The 23,528-nt window shown below is 34.6% G+C and overlaps 1 protein-coding gene across 2 annotated transcripts in view; it reads left to right on the plus strand.

Annotated features, from left to right (window-relative positions):
• Window positions 1-23,528, plus strand: part of SWT1 (SWT1 RNA endoribonuclease homolog) — a 102,542-nt gene that overhangs the window by 12,473 nt on the left and 66,541 nt on the right. For both annotated transcript variants that reach the window (XM_069546289.2, XM_069546288.2), the window contains exons 4-10: window positions 364-422; window positions 2,690-3,428; window positions 7,617-7,676; window positions 9,020-9,149; window positions 10,107-10,208; window positions 10,601-10,789; window positions 20,317-20,410. In XM_069546289.2, the coding sequence (XP_069402390.1) occupies window positions 364-422; window positions 2,690-3,428; window positions 7,617-7,676; window positions 9,020-9,149; window positions 10,107-10,208; window positions 10,601-10,789; window positions 20,317-20,410 (1,373 nt within the window). The remainder of the gene's footprint in view (window positions 1-363; window positions 423-2,689; window positions 3,429-7,616; window positions 7,677-9,019; window positions 9,150-10,106; window positions 10,209-10,600; window positions 10,790-20,316; window positions 20,411-23,528) is intronic.

Below are 23,528 nucleotides of genomic sequence, written 5' to 3' on the forward strand. Positions count from 1 at the left end.
CAGACTTAGGGCTGGAAGGATGAGGTGTTTTGCCCACCCTTCTGGTGGTGGTGACTGCAGGGGGCATGCTTAGTACCCTGCTTTTTGCTCCTGGCTCTTCATGAGTAGCAGTTTTTTGGTCTTAATTTGCCCCAACTGAGCATGCAGACAGTTATTTTTAGTCTCATATAGTTTCTTTGTATTCTGTTGCTAGAGAAGAGGTGTGTCCAGGTACAAGTGTTGCAGCAGTTACAGTAAAGGGTCCCAGGTCCCAGGCTGTCTCTAACGTATTCACTAACATATAGGTATGGAAAAATACTGTCTCCCAATCTCTTTCCTCAGTTCACAATTTGTATTTCCTAAGTAATACCTTTTTTCTTTCAGAAATCAGATCCTGCAGATATTCTGTACTGTAATATGAAAAGAAGACAAGAACTGAAAAGGTAAATTTTCCCTTTTTCTTGGTATATTTTTTAGCTTTGAATTGTGAGACTGAATATTTAGATTTGCAGAATCCTTTATTTTGTTTAATACTGTTTTGTAGGCACATATTTATAGCTAAATCACAGATATGATTTTCTTAATATTTGTATAAATTTAAGAAAAAGTTGAGTGAAATAAAAAATCTTATCAGAATTCTATACTATGTAAATACTACTTTCAACAAAAATGTTAATTTGCTTCTCAAATAATTTGATTTTGACACACCCTTGCAAGATACATAACTTCATGACATAACAGTAATAGAAGACGTTATGAGGCTGATTTAATCATTTTGGATAAATTATCTTTGCATATTACCCATGAAGAGAATATGTAGCTTATTGAATTGATATGTCTCTGAAACCATGTTAATTTAACAGATTGTGGCTACAACTAGGGAACTTGGGAAATAGTAGGAATAATTAAAGGTATTATAATGCTGAGTTTTCATTGTTTAATGACCTTATGGACCATGGTGTATAGATTGCTATGAAATATGCCACATAGGACTGTTGTGAAGAACAAATATGAATTTCAAAATGCTCAGAAAACTAGAGGGTCCTATTAAAATTTTCTTTCGTTTGTTGTTTTCCTGATTTTTCTTTACTACATTTAATATCTTATATGATATGCTAATAAGTGCCAAACAGGGTCCTATTAAAGTTTTGTCTCATTGCTATTTATTAACAGGTAAATAATGATAGGCAATCTTTTTGTAGAAAGAGCAAAGAAAATAAAACCGGGTGAAGACTCAGGTGAAACTCCTATGGAAACTCTGAGATGTTTATAGTTTGCTCTTGCCATAGTTAATTCTTTGAGAAGTCACTTATTCATGGTCTCTCTGTCCCCTGCTGGACAGTAAAGTAATGAGGGGAAAGGGCTGTATTTGCTGTGTCCTCCACTGCCTCCCAGTGTCCAGAAGGACAGGTGCTTAAAAGGCATTCAGGGCTTTACTGATATAAATTAATAGATTGTGGCTCATCAAATTTTTTCCCCTTTTTTTCTGACTACAGAGTAATATCTAGTATTATTGTGCAGGAAAATATTATCACCTCTAGCTATTGTTGCTTCTAGCATTCTAGTATGTTTTTTTCTGACTTGTTTACTATGCTTATTTAAATTGTTGAGATGGTCTTATGTATACAGATTTATGCCATGCTTGTTTTCTGCTTAATAGTATACCAGTATATTTTGTATGTCTTTGAAAATTTTGCATAAACATCCTTTGAAATGACTTTGATAGTTTATTGTATTCAGTAGAATGACATGTTTCTTAGTCATTTCCAAAATTTTAGCATTTACCTTGTACCTGACTTTTTGCTCTTACAGATAATCCTGAATTGAATATCTTACTATTTTCAGTCTATTTTTAGCTTTTTTCTCTAAAGTGGGAATTACTAAGAAGTTAAAAGATAAGAACATTTTCAGAATTCTTAATTATATCATCCAATTCCTTTGTGGAACTGTTATATCATTTTGCATTTCCACTGGCAACATATGAGAGGGTCCATTTAACAACCTCTTGCCAGTATTTAGTGTTATTTAACAATCTTGACTAATTTGATAGAAGAAAATGGTACATCACAATTAGCACATCTGTGACTGCTAGGGAAGTCAAACATTTCTCCCAAAAATGTCTATTAACCATTTCCTTTTTCTAATTCATTGGTTTTCTGTTCATGTCTTTTTCTAGAGCCTTAGTACTGTTCGATGAGATTTTAATTTACTAAGGCTAATAAACTGTCACATTTGTAGCATATGCCATTTCCCAGTTCTTTAATTTTATTATTTTTTAATATACTACTGTAGTCATTTACATTTACTGTTTTCCTCTGTGATATTTTTCCCATTGCTATTAAGTTTAGGAAGTTCTTTATTAGGAAATCTGATAAATGTTCCCTTTTTATTTTATGGTTTTTAAGTATTTAATATGAAGTATAGCAATTACAGAAATAATAATTATTTAGCACTTGAATGTTTAATCTGTTTGGGATGACATCATCTGATGTTGTATAAAGCTGTACATTTGTTTTTTCCAAATAACAAACCAGTTATTCCAATACCATTTATTAAGTAATCCTTTCCACTTTATTAATAATGTAGTTCTTACTTTTAATGAAGTTCATATCAGGCCAGTTCTTTCATTTCCTAACTAAAATGATACAGTGCAATATTATGTATTATGTTTAATTGTAATGTCTACCTAATTTTCTGTGCTGCTTTACAGACTGAATGTAGAAACTGACCCTCCAAGAAAGAGACCAAAAATTGATTCTTCATCCCAAGGACTTGTTACACTCCAGGAAACATCATATTCAGATAATAATCAGATTATTACACAGAGTCCTTCTTCAAATGAAACTAAAAAAGATATAAGTAAATGTGTAGATTTTCAAGTTAAAGATATTAAATTGGCAAATGTTAAGAGTAAGCTGGACCATGGAATTAAAAACTTTAGCTGTCCTAAGGTGGCCAAAGATGTGAAACCAAAAGCTGAAGGCCAGGCAAGTGAAAAAAAATGGCCTCATTTACTTGCTCAGAGGGAGAAGATGAAGGAATTCAAGAAAGAAAGGTACAATAAATTTAGAGACAGTTCTGAAAAATGTGCTTCGGAGAAATGCAAGAGAATCCAACTTTCTCAGGATTGTAATTCCAGCAAGATAATTAAGGAACCCTTTGAATCTAGAAGGAGAAGGATTAATTTCAAAATCCCGGTAAAATCCCGCAATACCCTCCAGAATCTTGTACAAGAAAATGTCTTCAGTTTAGGTTCTAACAAGTTAAAGACTAAACAGGAGAAAAAAGAATGCCCAGAAGCCTCCCAGTTTTCATTAAAGTTTACAAGGCGCAGAAGTGAATATTTATTTTCAGATTCCACATATAAGCAGACTGTTCATGAGTGGGAAGGAGAATATCATGAGCATCAAGATATTAATGATTTAAGTTCTGGTGAAAACCTAACCCAGGTAAGGTAGTGCAAAATGAATACAGACCTTAGTAAAGAGTTTAAATACACTTGGGTTTGAGTTGTTTCTGTTATAGATAGTGATTGTAAAAGGCAGATTCTGTTTAGTCAGGAAGGTATGTTGGTTCTTTTATCTTACTCTGTAAATTCCAACTTCCTTAAGAAACTATCCTGGCAACTATCAGGGACCCAAAATTGAAGGGACTGTGTAAAAATACAGAGGAAGCAGTTATAGATAATCCTATCAGAGAAGTACTATGACAGTTTTCTCTTAACTCCAGGTACAGTTCCAGGGTTAATATTCCAAATAGCTGTTTCTTTAACAAATTATTCTTTTGAGTGCCCTGTATGCCAGGTACCACAATCACAGTCATTGTTTTCAAAGGCTTTCTTATATGAGGAGGTACAGAAACAGCCACCTCAAGTCTGACAAGTACTTAATCACCTTACATGGGAACACATAGCAGGGGATTAACATGGCCTTGGATGGATTAATTCAGTAAGATTTACTGGAGGGGATAACATGTAAGTGAAGGCATTCAGTCGTGTCTGACTCTTTGTGACCCCATGAACTGTAGCCTACCAGGCTCCTCCATGCATGGGATTTTCCAGGCAAGAGTACTGGAGTGGGTTGCCATTGCCTTCTCCAGAGGATCTTCCTGACCAGGGATTGAACCTGGGTCTCCCACATTGTAGGCAGACGCTTTACTGTCTGAGCCACCAGGGACCTGTGGTTGAACAGGAGTTACTCAAGTGAAGACAAGGTGGAGTGAGATGGGAGAAGCAGGAATGTTCCAGACAGAGGAATTATATATACAGAGATCTAGGCTAGAAAGCTTGGCACATCTGTTTTTGCTTCTAAATTATACAGTAAATCAGCATATGTGGACTAATTTGAAAACCTAATTGTGATAGTCTTGTTTCTATGGCAAATAAAATTATTTACCTTTAGGAGAACTTTTAGACCTTTGGAATTTTAGAAGCTCTGAAATTTAGAGACTGCCTGTAAACAGCAGTGGTTACCTCTTTTTAGGAATCAAGACTATAGAGTGTTGTATAAGATACTTCCTTTGAAAAATGGAGGGATTGTAACCAAGGGGGCCAGAAGAGCTTGAGAAAGAGTACTCTTTTTCACTGAACTTGAAGAGGTCCAAAGAAGGAAAGAATTGAGTTTGTTCTTTTTATTGCTTTCTTAAAGGAAAGCTTCAGTTTTATTCTTGTGCTGTATAACCAATTCTCTAGAGTAGAATGCAAGAAAGGAATCTGAGTTTTCCAGTATGTTCACTGAACATCTTTGTATCATTGTTTGGTATTCCCCTGGTGCTGTATATCTAAGGAACAGTATGAGATGTATCTTACACACTTTTTTGCTCTCTGTTTAGAGTTATTATAAAAACTGAATGAGGTACATAGCATGAATATTAAGTTGTAGGGGAAGCAATTTTTGCATGATTACTTTTCAATTATTGGAATTAAAACTCTTTATATTCCTTTGATAGCAGTCTTATCTGACTGAAAGTCATTTAGATGCAGGAGCAGCAAGTAAATATTGTTCTTATCTTGAATATGTTATCGTTAACATTATTAGTGACAGTAGCTAATCATTTAAATATTATATTTGTTTTCCTCATAAATTCCTCAGTGGATAATTGTCTTCCTAAAATAATGAGTTTACAAAGAAGTAATTGTGTTTTTTTGTATTCAGTGATCCTGTTATGCTTTCCTAGGAGAAAGGGACTTCTTTTTTTCCCTAGGCTTATAGTTCTTTGTTATCCTTTTCAGTTTGTATTCTCCCCTCACCATTGTGAACTAATATTCTAGAGATTTATTGTTTACAGGCCACTTTTTTTTTTTTTTTTAGCAAGCAATAGAATCCAACTTTTTTTTTTTAAGTTTTTTATTTTTTTTAATTTTAAAATCTTTAATTCTTACAGGCCACTTTTATAAATGGTATCCCACTTAATTCTTATAAATCTCTGGGGATAGAAATTCATCAGTTTATCTAAATGTTATTATGTATTAGCATTTAGAGTTTGAATAAGATGCTTTTACCCTCAAGAAGTTCCCAGAGAGGTAGATTAGTAAACAAATGCAATTTCAGATACAGTGAAGAAAATATTAGAGCCCTGGGAATTTGGCTGGTGTTAGAATAAATTTGGAAGTGAGTTAAGGAAGGGCTCATTAAGAGATTCTTAAGAGATTCTCTTAAGCTTGGAGATTCTTAAGCTTGGTGTTGAAAAATGTGTAGAGCAAAGAATAGAAGTGTTGTGCTGCCAGGGGAAATGATCAGTTGTGTAGTGGCCCAGAGTTGTGAAACTGCATGGCACGAGCATACATGAGCACTATGTTGTTCAGTTTGACTTGAGATGTGCTGAGAATCTATATGAGAGGAAGTTGGAGAGGAAGCCAGGGTCTAGGCAATGGATCCCTTTATCTCTTCTGGGAAAGACTGCTTTTTATCTTGTAGATAGGACAGAGCCACTGAATAATCAGGTTTTTAGTTTGGAATCATTTCAGCAAATAAAGCCATTTATACCGTCATTGTTGTTACTCCCTTTTGTCATCTCCAGGGAAGGCTTTATCCCAATCCATGGACTTAATAAAACATGGAAGGGGGAAGGCAAAGTTTAAATGCCCTCTAAGACTTTCTTTTATAATAAGGATTTGAAGTTGATAGAAAGTTTTTTGAAATCACTGAAAGTGACTTGTCAAAGAGAGTGAAGGGTAGTAGTGACCCAAGTAAAAGAATGAAAAGACTTTCAATGTCAGAAGTTGCAGGAAGTTCTATAATGATCTCTAGCTTGGTTGGCACTCCTTAGCGGAAGAGAATCTAAAGTTCCAGTGAGATTTAAAGTCAGGTGGAGAAAGCATTTTAGAGCCCACGGTCATGGGAGAGTGCGGCTGTAACGGGCCTACGTGTGTGACGTGTGTGGTGTTGTATTGTGTGAAGATTGGTACTGGAAAGTTAGGGTAGAAGCTCAATTCCCGAAGCAACATAGGATACGCTTTCTGAAAGAGTCTGCAGTTTATATCCAGCTTCTTATAAAATACATGTGTGTTTGATGTTATCTTGGCGAATTCTTAGAGGATGATTTGGTTCAGTAGAGGCTTAGTTAAGTTCCTTCTCACCTGTATGTAGGATTGGGTAAGACTCAGCCACTCACCGAAAGTGCCAGGGAAGAACTGAAATTAGAGAGATCTTCAGTCTTTGCTGGGAGACAAAAAATAAAACACCTATATATTTTCAGTCTTTCTATCCCTCAGCCATATAATAATCTTCAAGTTTCTTTTGTTGTTTTGTCATGTCACTTTTAGGAATGGTTCATTTACTCATGGATGAAAATTTCCCACCACCAAGGCCCAGTATTCTTTTTATCCTTGCCATGGTTATTTCTGTTTCTTAAGGTGGCGTGTTTTGTTCTTAGAATATGAGTATTTTTAGGGAGGCATGTATATGAATGAGTAAATCTTAAAGAATTTCTACTATGTTTCATGACTTGATAGAATGAGGCTTTTCTATTCTGGGGACAGTTTTTCATGTGGGGGCAATTTTGCCTCTTAGTGGGTATTTGGCAACTGATTTGATGGAGACTTTTTTTTTTTTTCAGTTCATTGTTTTTCTTTTTATTGCATTTATTGAAGTATGCACCCCCAAACAGTATAACTTACCGGAATGTAAACTGAAGTATAGATAATTTTCTCTTCAACTCCATTTACATCAAATTCTGTCTCTGTTATAACACTGAAATTGTTTTGGCAAAGGGATGGAGACATTTTTGATTGTCAAGGATGGGAGGGAGGTACATATCTAGTGGGTAAAGGGAAGAGATACTTCTAAACATCCTACAAAGCTTGGAACAACCCCAAACGCTTTGTGTTTTTCTATTTAAAGAAGACTTTAAAACCATGTTGATTGCTTTTTATTTGTGACAGTCAGTTATACTTTTGTGTCTTCTGGGTCAGTGCCCCTTGATAGAAGAAAGGTTTCTCACCTCTACTCTAATGTTAGATTCTACTTTAATTTCTTTACATTATGATACATCAGGGAACTACTTCCCTGAAGTGAGAAGAGTATTAACCCCCAAAACAAAGAATCGTCTGATCCTGAATGTCAGTAGTTCCATAGCTGAAAAACCTTATTCTTGGTGTATGCTTCTTAACTAATTAATAAAATTACTTTTCATTTCAGAGTTTTGAAGCACCATGTTCTTCAGTGTCAGTTGAAAGTATTCAAGATGCAGATCAAGAGGTTACTGATATATTTGTTTACTTTGAATATTTTTAATGAAATTAAGACAGTGGATTCCTATTTTAACAAAAAAAATGATAAAAACTTTTATATCATGAAAATAACAGTGATGTCTCTACTTAATTCAGTATATAAGTATTTATGAAGTCCTGAAAAATTCTTTGGAAAAGTATTTCCATTTATTCAATCACCTTTTGGCCTTTTTTTTATAATAAGCTCTAATTTGTTTTGAATAAAAAGCGTGGAGCCTATGCTTACAATATTAATTTTAATTTAATGTTATGTTTTTGCATGCTTACACCTCAGCTTGCCAAAATACAGTATAATATTAATGTTTTTGCCTCATTTTTCTAATTAGCAATAAGATGAAAGTGAAAACACATACATATTTATTTTTTACCTGTTGCTTCATTTCTCAGCTAGAATCTTCTGGTCAAACCTATTAGAAGTACTGCATGTAATTTTATGTTCTCTGCTTCTAAATTAAAATTAGATTCAGAGAACACTTTGGGTTTTTCTATTTAAAGGAAACTTTAAAACCATGCTGATTGCTTTTTATTTGTGATAGTCAGTTATATTTTTATGTCTTCTGGGTCAGTGCCCCTTGATAGAAGAAAGATTTCTCACCTCTGCTCTAAAATTAGGTTATACTTTAATTTCTTTACATTATAATACATCAGGGAACTACTTCCCTGAAATGAAAATCGTATAAAGATCTGGATTTCAGTTTTTCATAGTTAATTAACAATCTTAGAAATTAGGAAGAGTGCTGATCATCCAGACAAAAACATATTAGGCTCCTAAAGTACTTTGAAGTGAGAATGGAAATGATAATTAACTTATTTTGGAGAATTAACTTATTATCTCTTATGTATTAGACCCTATGTGAGGTTTTTCATGTTATTTCACTTAATCCTTACAAAAAGTACCAAAAGGATACAAATATTTACCATTCCTATTGTGCAGATAAACTGAGACCCATGGTGTTTAAATGATTTGCCTAAGGTTGTAATAAGAATAAGAGAAGAGCCATTTTATTTTTTTTAAAGAGCTTAAAAAAATTTTTTTTTTACTATGGTTGATTTGCAATGTTATGTTAGTTTCAGCTGTATAGCAAAGTTGATTTGAGTTATAGATATACATATATCTTCTATTTCAAATTCTGTTCCTGTAAACCTTGTATATGTTTATAAATCTGTGGGGTTTTTTTTTTACCATATTTTTGTAAAGTTTTTGCTTTCCACAGACTATCTGATATTAAGCGAATTAAGAATTAATTGCTTTCTTACTAATCTGAAGAGAAAATAATTAAAATATTGTTTTGCGGGTCTTTTGCAATTTAGATGCAGATAGTAGAAGAGCTTCATGCTGCTCGTGTGGGAAAAAGTGTGGATTTACCTGAGGTTCCACCTTCAGGAGAGTTAATGAGTATGGAAATTGACGTGGTAGAACATGATATACATTCCTCTGCTGGTATGTATATGACTTTATGTATATGACTGTGTTTGCAATCTCCTGTGTTTTCTCAGTGTTCAATTTTTATAATATTTAGGTGAAATGTTAAAATGTGCTCATTTGAAATAATAAAATATGGTATATTTCTTTCAGCTGTAGGAATCAGGTCTAAGATTTGTGTTATCATTTGCTTTATATATCTCACATTATTAGGCAGTTAGAAATATTTTCTTTCTTTTTTTTGCCTAAGGACAGTAATCAGAATTATGACTAGTCTGTTAGTCTTGTTCTTAATCATAAATTTTAACAGTTTCAAGTTTGTAAAGCACTGATCAGAAACACTGCAATTTCCTCAAAGGTATTCATGAATTTCTTACTTATATAGTAAAACTGTGATTATTCTTACTCCTAGGAGAAGAAAACCTGAGATTATTCTTACTCTTGTGATTATTCTTACTCCTCCAGAGTATGCTAGTATACAGTTTTGAATGGCATTTACAAAAATAGTAATGCTGCTACATTATATTCATGTTGCATTTTCCAATTTATTGTTTATCTGTGAATCAGTTCACCTGTTCCTAATATGACCCTAAGAAGAAATAATACTAGTATTATTAGTTTTCTTTCTTTTTATACATATTTATCTTTTCAGTGTTATTTCACAATATATTAAGATTAGCTTCTCATTCCTAACTGGATAACTACCAGTGATAGAGTACAGGGTTTGACAACATAATTACTGCTGTCATAAGTTAGTTTATGATTTAAAAATCTACCCATAAGTAATATGCAATATTCTACTGGTGGATGATTAAACACTGATTGCTGTTCTTTCTCTTAAGAATTGGAGTAAATGTGTTTTTGTTGTTTAAAGGATTGCCTTAAGAATGCTGTCAGAGTTCTATGATAACAAAGTTTTATTTATTATATAAGTGTGTTACAAATGTCAGTTCTCACTTTGCTTTTTTTCCCTAGCAAATGCTGCTTCAGACAAAAAGCTTCTAATTGTTATTGACACAAATATTCTAATGAATCATCTCAAATTTGTTAGGCTTTTGAAGACAAGAGAAATCCCAGGTATTTATAAAACATACTGACTGATTCTGATTTTCTTATTTAACATTTTATATTAACAGTGATGTGAGGTTTTTACTCCCTGTAAACTTACTTTCATTTGGATATGTTGTTAAGCACAAGCGCGCACAGCATAATCAGCTTAAGTAAAAAGGGGAAGAGCCTTTACTGGTTAATCTAGCTTCTAAACTTCCTTTTCTTTGATCTCCGGTTGTATTAGTATTTATTTTTGTAATGTTCTCTTGACACTGTATCTGTTTTAAGTTCCTATTTTTATGTATTGTTTCTTTATTTAGATTGTGAATTTCTTTAAAACTTTTAATTCTCCTACAGCAGTTTGATTTAGTAGCTTAATACATATTTGTTGACTTATAAGAAATCTTTTTATTTTTTAGGCTTTGAGAGACTTGTGTTAATAATTCCCTGGGTGGTTGTACAAGAGCTGGATCGTATGAAGGCAGGAAAATTACTGAAACATGCCCAGCACAAAGCTATACCTGCAGTTCATTTCATCAATGACAGTCTCAGAAATCAAGATAGAAAGCTATGGGGTCAGTCAATACAACTTGCATCTCAAAAACTTTGTAAGTATTGTCCTCTCAGGGTGTTTCCTGATTAAGATTCGTTTGGATGCTGACTCATTATTGCAGGGAAACGGTGCAAAAATAATACTATAAGTATTGCATTATGAAATGGCAGGACACAGTGATGCTTTGAAGTGTTCTATTAGGCTTGTTTTGGACATCTTTGATAATTTATTTTCTGTTTCTCCTAGACCTTATTGGGAAGGTCTGTGATTTCACAGATAGTGGCTATATAGTTCTGTACGCATAGTTGTCTGTATTACAATACTTGAATTCTTTTTTTAAAATACCTTGCTGAGTGATGAGGCCCGTAAGTGATCTGTGTTTCTAATCATCTGCGTGCTCACATGATGCAGTTGTGTCTGGCTCCGTGCGACCCTGTGAACTGTAGCCTGCTGTGGGATTCTCCAGGCAAGAATACTGGAGTGAGTCGCCATGCCCTCCTCCAGGGGATCTTCCTGACCCAGGAATTGAACCTGTGTCTCCTGCCCTGCAGGTGGATTCGTTTAACTGCTGAGCTACCAGGGAAGCCCCTAGTCACCACTACATGCAGTTAATATAATACAGAGATAGGTGTTGTTTTCCTTTGGTTTGTCAGAACCTATAATAAGGAGGTTTTTTTATAATAGAGATCTATAGATTTTTTCTTGATTTTTTTTTCTATATTAGTTTTTTTGGGTTTGTTTTTTTAGACATTTAAAAATTAGTCTTAGAACCAAAGTGTGTTCTTCATGTTTTGTATAACTATTTGGTAAAAAAATCTTTGTAAAGCAACACAGTTACCTCTGAAGAGTTTATATTTACATTTAAAGGATATATTTCATTCTTTAAAAATTTGTTCATTCCCAACTCAGAATTATTTATATATGTAGATTTGTATTATTTTAAATATCATGAATTTATGTTGTTTGCTGTATCCATATTCACCATAAGATATGAAAGAATTTATCCTAAGATGAGTCTAATTATGATATTAATCCTGAGAAGGCTTTTGGCACAGCTGTTTAGTCTTAAATCTTTGAAGAAAAAGGGCCTCTACCATTAATTCCCTTATTTATTCCCTTTACAAATAATTATTAGCTCTTAGTATATTCCAGTACAGTGCATATGCATTTTGAGTAGGAACGTCATGTGACGTTTAAGAGCTTTTAAAGGAAACCACTAAAAAAAAAATAATTTATTAGAGTTAAGAAAATACTAAAATATTTTAACGTATTATATTAAATTGAATGTTTTAGGTTTTTTTTTTTTTTTTTTTTTTACTTTCTATTATGAAAACCTTCAAATACAGAATTAGGTAGAATAATACAATGAATCCCTGTGTGCTTTTCACTCATTTTCAGTGATTCTCAACATTTTGGTGAGAATTTCTTTCATTCTGTCATTTCCTTTTCACCTTCTCTCCCAACTCCTGAAACTCCTATAGTACTTGGTATATAATGCTAACAAATAGGACTTTTAAAAAAAAACAACCACACTATAACAAAACCTCTGTCTAAACCATCATTTCAATAAACCTCCAATCCTTAAGAAGAGGTGAGAACTTTTTTCACTCGTAATTTTTTTCCTTGCCAGGTGATAAAAAGTATATTTTAGTGTATAATTGTATAGATGATGATAGTAATAGACAACACTGGTATGGCCATTATTCTCCAGACCCTTTTCTAAGCACTTTACAGCTACTGTCTCATTCAAAACTTACAGTACTTGTGGAACATATTCTTATTAGACCTATTCTGCTGATGAGGAAATTGAGACATAGGGATGTTAAGAACTTGTCCTGGATGGAGTACCTATTCCTTCAATAGATTGACTTTGAGACTTATTTTAGACAAACTAATAGATATTTTGGCCACATTTAATATTTATAGATACTTTATATGTGTCTTTTGACTTTTCAATTTTTATGTGCTTTTTTTGATGCTTTTACTTCTTCAGTCTATGCTTTTAGGATTATTAAGGAGGATGAATCATAGTAGTAGTCTCACACTTCTGTGCTGCTTCAGTTCTGGGCCTTGCTGGAAAAACACACTTCCCTTTAATGCTTCAATTTGACATTATCTGGTCTTAATTTTGCTAAATTGTGCTTTTAGTTACAAGGTTGTAGATTAGTCTTTATAGATTATTTGTGTAATTGTCTTTGTTAGATAAATCCTTTATATATCGTTGTTATCTGTCAAACTGATTGTTTGAAACATTGTTTATATAAAATCTAATGTACTTAATATATTTATTCTATTGGTAATGATTTTATGATCTCCTTTACAAATATCCTTAGTCATTTTTATCATAGTAAAATTATATTTTACATTCTAATGATGAATTGAAATGTATAAAAAATTTAATTCAGGATTTTTGAATAAAATTAAAATACTTGTTTGGAAAAAAGCAAGAACAAAACAGTCTTTAATTACGCTTTACATCTGTCAAGCACATTTGCCACTAACTCTAATAATTGCTTATATAGATGTATTATTTTGTTTTATGTAATCATTGAGTATTATAAATGTATTTTTCTTAGACAGGAATTTCCCATTAAAAAAAGAAACATGCCACAAATTGAATGAAAATAGTCTATGTTATTAATAGACTTAGTTGAACATAATTTTAGTGTTGTCCTTACTCTTTTCAAAATTGTACTTATTTCATGTAGTATGCATTACGATGAGGATAGGATTTGAAATCTGATTGACGTGAGTATTTTGAGCTGACCTGGAGAAAATTAAAGGTGAGGAAACTGAGTAAATAAAATGGGGGGAAATGACCTCTGGCTGAAATATGGTTTTGAAGATTGGTTGACCTAATTGTATTAAAGTGCTTAATGCTTTAATGTTTGGAATAGGTGATAAGTCTTTTGTGTCCTCTTACATGAGAAAGTTATACAGATGGATTAGAAAAACTAAATATTTCCCTAAATGGACAAAGATTATTAATAGGTAATTCACAAAAGAAGAAATACATCTAGTCAGCCTTTTTTGTTAAAGGTAAATATTTTCCTGTTTGCTGTTCTAAATATTGTTAACTGCTTATCACAATGGTGTGATCACTCACCTAGAGCCAGATAGCCTGGAATGTGAAGTCAAGTGGACCTTAGAAAGCATCACTACGAACAAAGCTAGTGGAGGTGATGGAATTCCAGTTGAGCTATTTCAAATCCTGAAAGGTGATGCTTTGAAAGTGCTGCACTCAATTGCCAGCAGATTTGGAAAACTCAGCAGTGGACACAGGACTGGAAAAGGTCAGTTTTCATTCCAGTCCCAAAGAAAGGCAATACCAAAGAATGCTCAAACAATACAATTGCACTCTTCTCACACACTAGTAATGTTCAAAATTCTCCAAGCCAGGCTTCAGCAATACGTGGACCGTGAATTTCCAGATGTTCAAACTGGTTTTAGAAAAGGCAGGAGAACCAAAGACTAAATTGCCAACATCCGCTGGAGCATCAAAAAAGCAAGAGAGTTCCAGAAAAACATCTATTTCTGCTTTATTGACTATGCCAAAGCCTTTGACTGTGTGGAGCACAATAAACTGTGGAAAATTCTGAAAGAGATGGGTATACCAGACCACCTGACCTGCCTCTTGAGAAACCTATATGCAAGTCAGGAAGCAACAGTTAGAACTGGACATGGAACAACAGACTGGTTCCGGATAGGAAAAGCAGTATGTCAAGGCTGTATATTGTCACCCTGCTTCTTTAACTTCTATGCAGAGTACATCATGAGAATCGCTAGGCTGGAAGAAGCACAAGCTGGAATCAAGATTGCCAGGAGAAATATGCAGATGATACCACTCTTATGGCAGAAAGTGAAGAGGAACTAAAAAGCCTCTTGATGAAAGTGAAAGGGGAGAGTGAAAAAGTAGGCTTAAAGCTCAACATTCAGAAAACTAAGATCATGGCATCCGGTCCCATCACTTCATGGGAAATAGATGGGGAAACAGTGGAAACAGTGTCAGACTTTATTTTGGGGGGGCTCTAAAATCACTGCAGATGGTGACTGCAGCCATGAAATTAAAAGACGCCTACTCCTTGCAAGAAAAGTTATGACCAACCTAGATAGCATATTGAAAAGCAGAGACATTACTTTGCCAACCAAGGTCTGTCTAGTCAAGGCTATGGTTTTTCCAGTGGTTATTTATGGATGTGAGACTTGGACTGTGAAGAAAGCTGAGCACCAAAGAATTGATGCTTTTGAACTGTGGTGTTGGAGAAGACTCTTGAGAGTCCCTTGGACTGCAAGGAGATCCAACCAGTCCATTCTGAAGGAGATCAGCCCTGGGATTTCTTTGGAGGGAATGATGCTGAAGCTGAAACTCCAGTACTTTGGCCACCTCATGTGAAGAGTTGACTCATTGGAAAAGACTCTGATGCTGGGAGGGATTGGGGGCAGGAGGAAAAGGGGATGACAGAGGATGAGATGGCTGGATGGCATCACTGACTCAATGGAGGTGAATCTGAGAGAACTCCGGGAGTTGGTGATGGACAGGGAGGCCTGACGTGCCGTGATTCATGGGGTCGCAAAGAGTTGGACACGACTGAGGGACTGAACTGAACTGAACTGAACTATGTGTAAAAATTTTTAGCATATATTTTTTGCACTTTCCTTTTTTATTTTTATTGCTCCTAAGTTTAGAATGATACTTCTTCCTAGCACTTGATAGGAACACAGTGCATAGGGAATATGAATTAGTAACTTTTCAGGAGAGCAATTTATCAGTGTTTATTACAAAGCCTAAAGAGATGATTTGTCTTTCTTGCAATTATTCTAAAGAAATAATCAGAGATTCAGTGATTGATATATTTAATGTTCCTCACAGCATGATTTATACAGGAAGAAATTGGAAACAGTCTGTCAGTTGGAGATGTTACATATAATGCTATAGCCAAATGAGAGAATACTAATTTTGAAAAATGTTAATGATGTGATATTAAACAGAATAATATTTAAAAGAATATAAACTACAATCCTAAATTTCTTAGATTAATTCAGGCAAAGAAAGACAATATCATGTCACTTATATATGGAAGCTAAAAAGTAATGCCAAAAATCATCCAGATATCTGTCTCACAATTCTGAAGACTGAAGTCTAGAATCAGGGTGTTAGCAGGATTATTTCCTTCTGACATCTATCAGAGAAACATCTGTTCCAGACTGCCTTCTTGGCTTGTAAATGGCTACTTTCTCCTTATGTCTCTTTATATCCTCTTCTCTCTCCCCATGTCTGGTTCCAAATTTCCCCTTTTTAGTTAGAATATCAGTCCTATTGGGTTAGTTCAGTTCAGTCACTCAGTCATGTCCAACTCTTTGCGACCCCATGAACCGCAGGCCTCCCCATCCATCATCGACTCCCAGAGACCACCCAAACCCATGTCCATTGAGTCGGTGATGCCATCCAACCATCTCATCCTCTGTCGTCCCCTTCTCCTCCTGCCCTCAATCATTCCCAGTATCAGGGTCTTTTCCATTGAGTCAGCTCTTCACCTCAGGTGGCCAAAGTATTGGAGTTTCAGCTTCAACAGCAGTCCTTCCAATGAACACCCAGGACCGATCTCCTTTAGGATAGACCGGTTGGACCTCCTTGCAGTCCAAGGGGCTCTCAAGAGTCTTCTCCAACACCACAGTTCAAAAGCATCAATTCTTCGACACTCAGCTTTCTTTATAGTCCAGCTCTCACATCCATACATGACCACTGGAAAAACCATAGCCTTGACTAGACGGACCTTTGTTGGCAAAGTAATGTCTCTGCTTTTGAATATGCTATGTAGGTTGGTCATAACTTTCCTTCCAAGGAGTAAGTGTCTTTTAATTTCATGGCTGCAGTCACCATATGTGGTGATTTTGGAGCCCAGAAAAATAAAGTCAGTCACTGATTCTGCTGTTTCCCCATCTATTTCCCATGAAGTGATGGGGCCAGATGCCATGATAATAGTTTTCTGAATGTTGAGCTTTAAGCTGTTTTCACTCTCCTCTTTCACTTTCATCAAGAGGCTCTTTAGTTCTTCACATTCTGCCATAAGGGTGGTGTCATCTGCATATCCGCGGTTATTGATATTTCTCCCAGCAATCTTGATTCCAGCTTGTGCTTCCTCCAGCCCAGCGTTTATCATGATGTACTCTGCATCAGTTCAGTTGCTCAGTCGTGTCCAACTCTTTGCGACCACATGAATTGTAGCACGCCAGGCCTCCCTGTCCATCACCAACTACCGGAGTTCACTCAAACTCATGTCCATTGAGTCGGTGTTGCCATCCAGCCATCTCATCCTCTATCGTCCCCTTCTCCTCCTGCCCCCAATCCCTACTCTCCATATATAAGTTAAATAAGCAGGGTGACAATATACAGCTTTGACATACTCCTTTTGCTATTTGGAACCAGTCCGTTTTTCCATGTCCAGTTCTAACTGTTGCTTCCTGATCTGCATACAGATTTCTCAAGAGGCAGGTCAGGCGGTCTGGTACTCCCATCTCTTTCAGAATTTTCCACAGTTTATTGTGCTCCACACAGTCACAGGCTTTGGCATAGTCAATAAAGCAGAAATAGATGTTTTTCTGGAACTCTCTTGCTTTTTCGATGATCCAGCGGATGCTGGCAATTTAGTCTTTGGTTCTTCTGCCTTTTCTAAAACCAGCTTGAACATCTGGAAGTTCACAGTTCACGTTTTGCTGAAGCTTGGCTTGGAGAATTTTAAGCATCACTTTACTAGCATATGAGATGAGTGCAATTGTGCGGTCATTTGAGCATTCTTTGGCATTGCCTTTCTTTGGGACTGGAATGAAAACTGACCTTTTCCAGTCCTCTGGCCACTGCTGAGTTTTCCAAATTTGCTGATATATTGAGTGCAACACTTTCACAGAATCATCTTTTAGGATTTGAAATAGCTCAACTGGAATTCCATCACCTCCACCAGCTTTGTTCGTAGTGATGCTTTCTAAGGCCCACTTGACTTCACATTCCAGGATGTCTGGCTCTAGGTGAGTGATCACACCATCATGATTATCTTGGTCATGAAGATCTTTTTTGTACAGTTCTTCTGTGTATTCTTGCTACCTCTTCTTAATATCTTCAGCTTCTGTTAGGTCCATACCATTTTGTCCTTTATTGAGCCCATCTTTGCATGAAATGTTCCCTTGGTATCTCTAATTTTCTTGAAGAGATCTCTAGTCTTTCCCATTCTCTTATTTTCCTCTATTTCTTTGCATTGATCACAGACACTAATGAACTCATTTTAACTTGCAAAAAACCTAAACTAGGATTTAAAAGAATATAGATTACAATCCCAAGTCCCTTAGATTCTGTGTATATATTTAGAGAAATATTGAGCTGATAAAATTATGAGATATTTTAGTTTTCTTTATCTTTTAAGAGTTTTTCAGATTTTCCATAATTATTTATTTTTATAATTAGGTAAAAATAACGTTATCTGACACCTGCTACACCAGGCATTTGTTTCATCATTTTTATATTTTCTTTTATTACATTTTTGTTGAATCATTTACTTGCAAGATATTTGTATTAGACACTGTTCTAACTGTTGAGGCTGCAGGAGTGAATGAGACATACAAAGCCTGCTGTTGAGAAGCTTTAATTCTACTAATACGCTAAATATCATATTAACTATAATTTATACAGTAGTTATTTTGATGTCAAATGTGAATAGAGGTCATTGCTGTTGAGATACAATTAAGCTGAGTCTTAAGTAATCAACATATTACTTAAGCACTTGGTATCACCACATATTGGGCCAAGTGTTTTATATACATTTTCTCATTTAATCTTCCTTCTTAAGCAATTTGCCCATTATTGCATGTCCAGTAAATGGGAAAGGAAGAATTCAAACCCAGATCATCTGTTTCCAGAGTCTTTGTTCATTTTTGAACAGTTCCTGAGCAAGTACTCAAAAATATTTGTTGGTAAAAATATTTCATGAATATTCTTATAATTTTAGGTATACCTTCTGGGCCTGTGTATTCTAGAAAAAAGTGACAGAACAAGTAATCATGAACTTTGATACCTTTAGAGCAGTGTACTTACTGTATGCTCTAAACCTCCTTTGATTGGTCAAATTGAGTTGCTAAAGTTAACCACTGATTTTGAGCTGCCCATTTTGCATTATTGTGATATTTACTTTGTGAGCTAAAAGTAGGAAAATTGGCTGTTGTAACATATGTCTGTCTGGCTTACTGGTTGTCTGATTAAAGAACTGAGTCATATGTCTCTCAGGTTCATGCTATGAGATCAGTTGAGTTTTGTCTAGACTTCGCCATGAGATGGTGAGGCCCCAAAGAGCTTGTCTTTTGACAAGCGTAGGGACCTGGTGCAGCTTAGACCTTAGAAAAACATTTATTGCATGCATGAATGAGTTTTCTAATTTGAAAGCTTAGAGGACTCGGTGATATTGGCTAAAAGTTGAGGGGAGAAAAATGTTATAATCTGGGAAAAAAGTTAAGGCTCACTGGCCAGCATATCTTGACTTTCAGTGTGTAAGAGACTTGGCAAGGGCTTAAATCAGTCTTTGGATCCAGGCTTCAAAGATTCTTATCCATAAATGGGTCTGGGGTGTAGTGCTTCTTTCTATATTATTAATAAGTACCCCAGGGAATTTTGAGGCAGATAGTGTAAGGACTTATAAAAATGATATCTTTGGTCCTCTTTCTACATGTTACATTCTTTTCATATACACACACAACTTATTACATACTTTAAGACTTAGAGAATATCAGCTACATACTAACATTTGTTAGAAATTGCTTTTTGTATTCTCTTCCTAGTGCCCATGTTGTCTTCTTCTGTACATCTCTCTCTAAATGTTATTGCTTAGAAGAAAATCCCATGGACGGAGGAGCCTGGTAGGCTGCAGTCCATGGGGTCGCTAAGAGTCAGACATGACTGAGTGATTTCACTTTCACTTTTCACTTTCCTGCATTGGAGAAAGAAATGGCAACCCACTCCAGTGTTCTTGTCTGGAGAATCCCAGGGAGGGGGAAGCCTGGTGGGCTGCCGTCTCTGGGGTCGCACAGAGTCGGACACGACTGAAGAGACTTGGCAGCGGCAGCAGCAGCAGAGGTTAAGAAGAAGCAGGCACATGAAACTGGTTCTGTTGCTGGTAGAACCATTGCTCATTATTTTGCTGACCTCTTTTAAGTTAATATGAAACAAAATATAATCATATAATTTGCTTATAGTCTCTTAAGTGACTGAACTGAGACTAGAATTCATAGCTTTTGGTTTCTAGTATGGTATTTTAACCTACTGATCACATTTCTTTCCTTTGGGTTTATTAATAGGCATATTCTCTTTTGTCTTAGTAAACTATCAATTTAATAAACTATCAGTTAATTAAACCCATAAATATATGAATCGTAAATCCAGAATTTTCAGGTCATTGTTTTTGTTGTGTTTTATCTTCCTCCTCTTATTTAATAAGTTTTCTTTGTTTTAGATGATTCAATTTGTAAATATGGCCTAAATTGTTTATACAGTTCTCAGATTTTGAGTGTGCTTATTGATTGTTGCTTTTGCTGAATTCGCAGATGGATTGAGTGATGAGAACAATGATGATCGTGTATTAAAATGCTGTCTTCAGTACCAAGAACTATTCCCTTGTTCTCTTGTTATTTTGTGCACGTGAGTTTCACAATCATTTTACTTTTTTAAAAACTAGCAATTTCTATTAAAGAATTTTAAAAAATCATACTGTAATGACCATACCAAGGATCAAAAACATATATACTATTCTAAATTTCCCAGTAAATATATTCAGTTATAACTCACATTCTTATAATGTACAAACTATAGAGGAATGAGATTTGAATCTCATGAAGTTTCATTTCGGCTTAAGTTATATGATATTCAGAAAACTTTTGAAAAAGCAAGGGAGAGTCAATTTAATATCCAAGTAAAATAGTTAGAAATGAAAATCTACATTTTGGTCATGAGGCAAGAGGGTTAATTAATCTATTTGTTGGGAAAGGCTAATGTATGTTGTAGTTATATCCTGAGTGCTTATAACAGAGTAAGAGTTGAAATTCTGGGTCTACCACTTACCGGCTTTGTGACCTTGGAAAGCTGCTTAATGTTTCTTTATGTGTTTCCTTATGTGTGAAGCATAGGGAGAATAATAATACCTGCATTTATGAGGATATTGTGAGTATTTAGTCAGAAAAAGTATGCATATATGACTTGGAAGAGTGCCTCATACATAAAATTATCTCAGTAAGAGTTTTTCCTCCTTCTCCTGTCCTCTTTCCATTCCATTCCTGCATTCCAAACTAATATATTCATAAGTTAGTTCTAAGGTAAAAGTAGCAAATTTTATTTGCCAAATTGTATTTATCATGTATGAGAAAAGGCTCTATAGTAACTGATAAGAGCAATTTTAGTTTGTAGTTTTAGTCTGAATTGTGTTCACTTCAGAATGGGGTTTTTACAGTTTCATGATCATGCCTAAATTCTCTGAAATGGAGTGATTATGGAAATGACTGGCTCTTAGATTTTTCTTGTAAGAGGCTTGCCAATTACCATTTTAGCTGTGTTCAAAGATAAAGTTTTTTTTTTATTATTTAAAAAGAAACAGATTTCCGTCTCTACCTTCAAATTATTTATTAATCTAGGACATAATATATCATCCTGGAGTTTGTTGAAGGCTGAAATAGATTTAGTAGTATGTTAATCATTTTGAATTTGAGATAAGCTAAAATTGAGAGAACTGTTATTTTTTTGTTCCACTTAGAATGAAAATTAAATTGGTGAGATTTAATCAATTCTCCATTATTTCTGCAGTCACTGTTTTGGAATGAACAGATCTAACAGTTTTCAATGAAATGAAATTTTGTGGTCAAACTTTACTTTTACCTCTGGCATTGTCATGTTCCAGACAAGCCTTTTTTGTTTTTTCCCTGTTAAGTGTGATAATCATACTTACTGTGTAAGTCAGACATACTTAATGTGAGGATATATTTTTACTACTTTAAGGGATGATGAGATGATAATTAACATTAATATTAATAATGGCAGTGACAGGAGAAACCGTCTATAAATACTACGTACTTATCTATTTTTAAACTTAAGTATGTGCCAGCAACCTCCAGTTAGTATTTCCAGTCCACATCTCTCTTCTAAACTCTAGACTAATATATTCATCTACTTATTTGATATCTGTTTGGATGTCTCATAGACATCTGAAGCCTGCCCTCTCCAAAAATGAACTCCTAATCTTTCCTTCTAAACTGTTCTCCATTTGAATAAAAAAGGCCATCTTCTACCCATTTTGCTGAAGCCAGAAACCTTGGAGACATTTTTTATTTCTGCCTTTCCTTCATAATCTTTAGTCAGGCAAATAGCAGGTCTTGTGTGGTCTTCTTTTCTTTACCTACTCTGCCACCATCCTATGTCAAGTGATGTTATTTTTCCTCTTCCTTTTCTTCTCTAAGATCCATTATGCTTTCTACTTCCATATTCTCCTTCATTTCCAAAAAAAAGAATGGTATTTTTAACTTTTAAAAAGTTTTGTTATAAAGAATTTCAACAACGTTCAAAGTGAAGAAGAGTTAATAAACTCCTAAGTACCCAGCTACAATAATTATCAAGTTTCTACACTTCTATTACCTTATATTTCCATCTATTCCCTGTCCTACGATATGATAATTTTTATATAGCTCTTTTGATATTGAGGGAAGCTGTACAATGTTAAAATGCCCAAATATTAACTGTACAGTGTGACAGTGGATACCCTGGTTGTAGCCCCTCATCCCTCTTGATATATAGAACACTTCCATTATCCCAGAAAATGTGCTCATCCCGTTTTGTGCCCTTTTTCTAGTTTCTTGAGGTGGAAGCTAAGATGATTTATTTGAGACTTCTGTAAATGTCCCTTTAAGCACTGCCTTAGCTGCATTTCACAAATTTTGATACACTATTTTTTTAAATTCAATTTTATATGCTTTATAATTTGAATTCCTGGTGGTCAAGTCTAGTGGTTAAGACTCAGTGCTCTCCCTGTTGGGGCTGGGGTTTGATCCCTGGTAGGGGAGCTAAGCCTGCAAGCCGTGGTGCAGCCAAAAAATAAATTAAAGAAAATATGTTTTATAATTTCCCTCATGATTTTCTTTTGACCCACAGGTTTTTTAGATATTTGGTGCAATTAACTCCAAATATTTGCAAATTTTCCAGTTATCTTCTTGTTATTGATTATACTTTAATTCTGTTATATGACTTGAGAACATAATTTATATGATTTCTGTTCCTTTAGATTTGTTAAACTTGGTTTTATGCCCATGAATAAAATCTTAACTTGGTGAATGTTTTATGTGCTCTTAAGAAGAATTTATTCTGCTTTTGTGGGTCACGTATTCTATAAATTCCATATAGGTCAAGTTTGTTGATAGTGTTGTTTAGGTCTTCTGTAACCTTAGTATTAATGATTATCTGTCTACTTATTTTGTGATTACTGACAGAGGAGTCTTGACTTTCCAAGCTGTAATTTATTGGTTTGCTTCTCCTTTCCATTCTGTTTGTTTTACTTCATGAATTTTGAAGCTCTGTTGTCAGAGGCATACACATTTAGGATAGTCTTCTTGGAGAATTGACACTTTTCTCATTGTCTAATTGCTGTCTTTGTTCCTGATAATATTCCTGATTCTGAAGTTTCCTTTGTTTAATATTAATATTACTATTCCAGTGTTGTTTGCTTTGTATTTATAATATATATATTTTCATCCATTTACTTTTAACCTATCTATATCTT

Source organism: Ovis canadensis, chromosome 12 (genome assembly GCF_042477335.2).
Source record: "Ovis canadensis isolate MfBH-ARS-UI-01 breed Bighorn chromosome 12, ARS-UI_OviCan_v2, whole genome shotgun sequence".
NCBI classification, from domain to species: Eukaryota; Metazoa; Chordata; class Mammalia; order Artiodactyla; family Bovidae; genus Ovis; species Ovis canadensis.